The sequence below is a fragment of the Pygoscelis adeliae genome, unplaced genomic scaffold (assembly GCF_000699105.1).
Source record: "Pygoscelis adeliae isolate BGI_AS28 unplaced genomic scaffold, ASM69910v1 Scaffold41, whole genome shotgun sequence".
Classification (NCBI taxonomy): Eukaryota; Metazoa; Chordata; class Aves; order Sphenisciformes; family Spheniscidae; genus Pygoscelis; species Pygoscelis adeliae.
This window is the reverse complement of record NW_008824373.1, coordinates 5,875,551-5,883,055: the sequence shown is the minus strand read 5'-3', so window position 1 is coordinate 5,883,055 and position 7,505 is coordinate 5,875,551. Positions and strand designations below refer to the sequence as shown.

General features: G+C 31.9%; 1 protein-coding gene across 1 annotated transcript in view; it reads right to left on the bottom strand.

Moving 5' to 3' along the window:
• GRIK2 (glutamate receptor, ionotropic, kainate 2) overlaps positions 1-7,505 on the bottom strand; it is a 446,885-nt gene that overhangs the window by 198,079 nt on the left and 241,301 nt on the right. Inside the window, exon 9 of the mRNA XM_009320161.1 lies at positions 4,183-4,296. Coding sequence (XP_009318436.1) covers positions 4,183-4,296 — 114 coding nt within the window. The remainder of the gene's footprint in view (positions 1-4,182; positions 4,297-7,505) is intronic.

Here is a 7,505-nt window from a genome sequence, read left to right as displayed (position 1 = left end):
AACTATTAATATCTAAAATTTAGGTATTACTTGAATCATTCTAGAATGATACAACAGTAATTATGAGAAAATGCCTGCATCACTTATCTTTCCTCAAAATATACCATAAAAATGGAAATGAAAAGGATTACAAATCTGCAATTCTGTGTACAGGAGATGAGTTACCCATCTTTATAAAGATATTCTTCTTTTATATGTTAATTTAAAATTTGGCCATTGAAAACTCATGCTTTAAATATCCTTTGAGTCCAAAAGAAAGGGGGAGAAAGTATGCAAAATAAAAAATGACATACTTAAAAAAAAAACCCAAAGATGCTAAAACCTTGGGCTTTGCTTGATTTTACATCTTTATTTTGAAAACAAGATGGCATTTATATGGCATCAGATTTCTACCCATTTGAAAAAGCAGCATTTATAAATAAAATACAGTGTGCAGATATTACATTTTGAACTAAACAAAATTGTTTTGAAAATCCATTATAATTATTCCTTCTTCTAAAATATTCAAAGAGATTTTTTCAGGGGAGTATAGTAAAAAAAGTAATTTCACATTTCAAAAGTGAAGTAACAAAACACTGCTAAATTTGAGATTATCACACACCTTTCATAACTTTCACACATTTCTCAAAAAAATTAAGCTTGACAATTGTGAGCTTTTCAGAGCTTTGATGTAAGCAGATACAGAAAAGCACATAAAAACAATAAGGGAAGGAAAGGAGCATCCATTTCAGCAGAACAGGACAAATGAACCTGTATGAGAAGATGTACAATTTAGCATAAATTGTATGCAATTTAGCATAAATAAACAAACACCATGCACATACATTTATAAATATGAACATTGAATTCCAAAGTTAAAAAGCTTCCAAAGTAAAGGTAGAATATGTACAAGAACAAAAATATTTAGATACTTATATCTAAAATTTAAAGAAAAAAAAAAAATCGGAGTTCTGAGAGCTGGCATAACAAATTCAATTTAGGAGAATTACATTATAAGAAAAGCTTATTAATGAATTTGAAAGGTTTTTTGGGTTTTTTTTAAATGTAGAATATTCAGAATGTAGAATTTTAATTGTAGAAGAAATTCTGAAGTTCCAATGCAGATGGCATTAAAACAAAATAAAGCAACAGTGTCAAAAAGATTGAGATATCTAAAGCTATGCTTATAAAAGATACAAACAGCATTTTTTTTTTTTTCCCAAATGTTTCCCCCTGTAAAAATCTGACCATTGCTCCATCGGACATGTTCAGGGGGTACTTTTGGCTGCTATGGAACCAGAACTTGGAAACCAGACATGCTTCTACACCAAAACTACATGCTAGTAGACTTCTGAGAAGTGCTGAAGTCCTGGGAACCCTGACCCCTATTCATAATAGAATTGCTGAATTGCTTATAAACCAAGGAATAATCTTTCAGATGGTTACCTATAGCAAGTATTATGCAGAATTCAAGACACAAAAAAATCACAGTTCCGTCCTTTTTGACAATTTATGAATTGTAGTTTATTTATTATTATTTTGCCTATCAATATATTTTCGTCTTCAGTAGACTCAGCCACCACTGAAAAAGCAGGGTATACTCACAGTTGTAAAGATCTTAATGATTACAGTATAGAGGAAAAAGATATCGTTCAGAATTTCAGAAGACAGAATTAAAAATAGAAGAAAGACTGGTATCTTTAAAAGAAAAGTGAGTGTTAAAGCAAACTACAGAGAAAACTGATCAAGACTCCATAGCTGGCAGTATACTATAGACTACTGCAGAGAATTGTTAAAGTGAAAAAACAGCATAGAAAAATCACGTCAACAGCTTAAATGAGAGAATTGTCTTTTTTTAAAGCAGTGTTTTCCAGACTGAAAAAAGGAGAGAAAAGGAGGGTGATGAAGAAGAAAATATGTTTCTAGGAGCTGTAGCATTTTATATTGTTCCCTTGCATTGCTACAAAATGAATATTCAGTAATATGCTTTCTGTCCAACAGAAAAGTATCTATTAAGCACGAACAGATAGAGCTACAAAAGTCAGCTAGTACATGTGCTTTCTGCACAAGAACAATTTTTGGTTCATTTCATTATTCTGAGTACCACCCTTATAATGTCTTCATAGCTGAAAAGAGTTATTGCAATTATCAAAACTTTCACTGAACAATAACTGAAGTATAAAAGACAGTTACAAGTGTGCAACTTGTAACACCAGTTTAAAGTGCTCATATTTCTTTTATTCATTATTTTATTTACATATGTGTAAAGAGGACAGATGCTTATAAAACACCACTAACCAAAAGTTATTCCTTAAGAGAAAGGGTATCCTTGATTACAGAAAGCAGCTGCTATCATAAATCTCAGGAATCTAGTTTTGTGAGCTTTACCAGTCCAAAATCAGTGCTCATTAATAGTGCCGCTATTTACATTTGTGCAGCTTACCTTTTCTTGAGATCATTATTTCAAACAAAATCATGCAAGGTTAAGTATCACTATACAATATGATACATACAGTATATGAACTCAAATCTGATCAATAGATAGATGTTAAAACATAAATAAACTTGAAACACGCTAAGTTATTGAGTGTTTCTTATGCAATCTTGCGGGGATTGATCCTTGCCCCAGTATTGTTATCACTGATCTGGAATCAAGTATACAATGATTGCTAATGAAGTGTGCAGATGATACAAAGGCTGGTTGAGTGCTGAGTAATGAAGGGAACAGGTCACTAATAGAGACAGGACTATATTCTGGAAAGCAGTAATTCTAGAAAGCAACTAGGAAAAATGTGAAACATGGTTATATATCAGTGGAATGCTTCAATAAAAATCCTAGGCAGGATATCTGGATACAACGTAACAGGAGTATAGGGGGGTCAACTGGAATTACTAAGAAACATTACTTGATAATACAGTCATTCTTATATATACAAAATCTAAAAACTTGAGAAGGGCAGTGGGAAGAAAAAAGACAGACTAATACTCTAGGAAACATGCTTTTACTTTAAGAGATTATATGAGGTTCATTTACATTTTATAAAAAAGAAACCCAAGAGATTATATGTTTATAAACTCTAATTAATGGTACAAGAGAAAGTTGTCATAAAATTGTGCTGGTCTTAGCATAACAAGAACTTACATCTGAAAGTGAGTCAGCCATGTTCCAATTATATATCAGGTATGTATTTTTAAATTAGGGGAATAAATGGAACAAAGGATTTCAGAAGTTTTTCTATAATTTGTAAATCTTCAAATATAAACAGACCTTATAAGTAACCAGAAAGTTACTCACTGGATGAAGTTCTATGGCTTATGTTACATAAAAGGTTAGAAGCACACTGGCATTTGTATCTATGTACCTATGAAAATTCATTCTAGCTTGAAATGTCAAAATATATGTTGGTAGGTAAAAGCTTCTTATTAAAGAATAAAACTGTTGGGAAGTGGATTATTTTTTTGACATCTGCAAATTCACGATAATGGTGGCAGCAGACAAACACAGCAGACACACTTCTGGAAAGTTTTTCATTTGTGTTGAAATTAAAATTACTGTTTCAAAATTATGGTGTGGAAATTAGTGAACATTTATTTTTACATAAATAAATATATGTAATTTTAAGTAAAAAATACCTTATCTACCATTGTGAATTTGTCAACAATGGCAATGAAAAAGAAGTTACTTCTGATCTAGTTCAAATGATAGCTCAATTAAATTTCTGTATGATTAAAAATTTCAACTTAACAATCAAGTAATAACAATGATGAAAATAAATGTTAAATATTTCGTACTTTCCTTAGAGGTAGTATCACGGTGTTAGATTAGCAAATGAAAGCAATAAATTTTGCTAGCTAATATCATCAGGCTAATAGCCAAACCACTTCTTTAAACACCTTTTGTCCTCTCATATGGTGCTGAACTAAACAGCTTTGTGAAGGAACCAAACATTTTAGTCAATAATAAGGAAAGTGAAATTACTAATCAACTGGCATAACTCTAAAATTGGGATAATTTACTTACAATTTAGATGAGAGTAAATATCCATGACTACCTTAACAACTGGAGTTCATTCATGACAGAGTAATTTCTAAGTAACTGTAACATATACTACAGACTGTTCATTACTGTTGTAATTAGCATAGCATATTCTATTAGCTTTCCTGTACAACTGTATTTCTGGAAATGCAAACATAATTGCTTACCAAGATGGTGGTAACGATTAAAGAGCGATTCGACAGGGAATCTGTGATGTTTGCTGGTTTTCCTTTCTGATTCTCTGTCATGTTAAGGCCACTCAATGGATCCCAAGTTCCAACCTATAAAACAGTAAATTACTGTGTAAATTGTCCATTAGTTATATTTCAGCATCTAGAAAAGAATACTATAAGTAAAAACAGATTACTACAGGAAAAAAAAATAAGCTTGCTAATATTTATTATTAAACCCTGTTCCATTATTCTCTGTCATTACATTTAAAATATGAATCACAATGTCACACTTCACAAAACACACTTTGAGGTATTAAGTGGAAAAATGATGCACAGAATGTCTAAAGCTACTCTGAATACTTAATTTTCCATTTAACTTTCATTCTTCACGATAAACCACATCTGTAGATAACTTAATAGTTAGGTGGAAATTCCCTTGCAGAGCAGAGAGCATTGTCTCCACAGAATGGTTTACCATTTTCTGGGCTCAGAGAGAACAGCAGAGCAAAAAGATGTTTTGGGGAAAATGTAATGGAAAAGACTGAAAGTAGGTTAAGTGTAATAACTTAATTGATTTACAGATAAACGTTCAGTACGTAGCTCTTTTGACATTTTATACCTTGAAATTCTTATTCCAGTAAAGTCACCAGGATTTTTATCTAAGTAAGGAGGTCCACGTTTATGCTTTAAGGTTCAGGTCAAGGGCAGTCTCACATGCTAAGTAATAAGTAATGGAGCTTATGATTACATCGCTTATCTGCAATTTCATCACTATACAACTAAAATGGGCAAGCAGTAAATACAACTATCCATTTTTAGACATCAGAATGTTTGTATTATTCCATTGTCTTAAAAATGAAATGTTTCTTGTTTGTTTTTAGAAAGGATTTTAAATATCATTTCAAATACTGAGCAATATCTATAATATAAGGTAAAGATATTTTAAAACTAAATCTAGACAGTAATTAAGGTTTGATTGCAAATATATATATGTATGTATGTATAGATGTATACATAAACACACACAATTTTTTTTTTAATCTTTCAGACTGATTCCTGAGAAACTTTTCATATACTTTTAAGTGATTTGTTGCAGTACGGTTGCCAAGTAAGCTCAGGATGCAATTCAGTATGGGTTAAATAAAAAGAGTTTCATTTTTAAAACTGAGAATACAGCAGAGCATAAATCAACAGAAGCTGTAACAAAGAAAAGACAAATTCATTCTCTTTTTCTATGATTTTCTGTTCCACAGAAATCAATATATTATCTTTCTTCTTTGCATAACACTCAGTTCCAAGAAGTCACTCCTTTAAATGGCTGTGATTCTTGAATTTTGTCCATTCAGTACCTCGTAAACTGACAAAAGAATCATGAAGGGAAGAAATGGGATATGTGTGTCTCAGAAATAGAATTGGAAAATAACATCTAACACACCATTTCAAAGTATTGAAACCAAAGCTTACTACCAAGAAACTTTTCTTCATTTACTCTTTTAGTACTATTTCATTTGGTGACTTGAAAGGTTTTTAGGAAACCCAAAATGTTCAGCCTTGCAGTTTGGCCACAATTAAGAAATTGTAAAAGGATCGAGACCTTTTAGTTGCAATATTCTGTTAATTATGGCAATCATAGTGTTTCCTTTACTTCAAAAAATGACCAAACAAGGAGCGACAAAGACTGGAACTTGAGCCTGTCTCTGCTGTTTCTTCACATAACTGAAGCTGGACTAATCTCTATGAGATTCAATTTCAGGTACACAAGTAGCACAAAAATTTCTAACGCCATCAGCTTATTTGATCAATTTCAAATCCTAAATTCATTAAATCATATACTTTATGCACGTTCAAGTTCATAATTCAAATTTATCTTGGCAAAAGCTAACACATTGTTAATTAAAATACTTAATTTTTAACATAGCCACAGCCACAAGCAAATGAATAATTATCAACTGTTAGAATTTGGGGTTTATCTAAGTACATCCATCTAGACTTATAAGAACTATCAACTGCATTATTTTAAAAAGAAACTTCTGTCTTGATAAATTATTCCATTATTTTTCTAAATGAGGTTAATTGTACTTGCACAGATTTTTGAGTCACAAAAATAGCTAAGAAATGGAACAAAAGTCATATGTTCCAAATAAGACATTCTTTGCATTATTTTTATTTATGAGCTCAAGCTCAACAACTTATGCCACAGATTCTGATATACTACTGATATATATAGCTCCCAAATCACACAAACATCTTCTCAAAGCTGCTGCTTCTAGAGAAAACTGTGCATAAACAGTGTAGCAAATTCATTCTTTTCTATTTGCTTAAGCACAGTGTTTTAATTTTAAAGTAGCCTTTTAAACAGAGTACATGTTTTCACCAGAAACATTTAAATGCCAAAAATGTAGGAAAAGCAAATCAAGGTACTCCGCTACGTATAAGTGCAATTCAAAAAACTTACAATTTACTTCTACTGCATTACATCTATTTTGACAAACTTTCAAGTTTTCCTAAAAAGAAACAAACTGATATTCTAATATACGCTTTGGAGACAATCTTCACACAGTAAATACAGTCACAGGGAGGCTGTCAAGGTCTTGATCCCCTATTCTTCCATTCAATTCCCATAAATAGCAAGACTATTCTGGAGTAAGTATGCCAATTTGAACATGTTAACACTTATTATCCATAGCACAGGACCAAAACCAGGAGTCCCTGTGAAGCTGACATTGTGCTCCACAGTGAGACAAAGAATCTCCGCTATACAAAGAATTACTTTAGTCAAGAATTAGCTTATTCAACTTGAAACAATTCCAACAAGAGCTACTAAAAGACTCATTATCAAATGTCATAGAATATTCTGTAACATGGCAATTGGGGTGCTCCTTAAGGACATGCAATACAGTTTTCTGACTACACTTGAGTGATAAATTAAAACTTGCATCCCAGATTCCATGTGTTTAACTATTAGGTAACTATCAGGTTGCGGCAGAAAGTTTGGACAGAAGTTTCCATTCGTTTATTGTTGCTTTGATAAACCACAGTTTTCTATTTTTAGTTGGGGTTTTTTGTGGTTTTTTTTTTTAATAAAACTGTTTCCAGAAAAATATCCTCAAGTAATTTGCCGTCTCTTAATTGAGTTGCATCATCTGCTCATAGAATCATAGAATCATTTAGGTTGGAAAAGACCTTTAAGATCATCAGGGCCAACCATTAAACTAACACTGCCAAGTCTACCACTAAACCATGTCCCTAAGCGCCTCATCTACATGTCTTTTAAATACCTCCAGGGATGGTGACTCAACCACTTCCCTGGGCAGCCT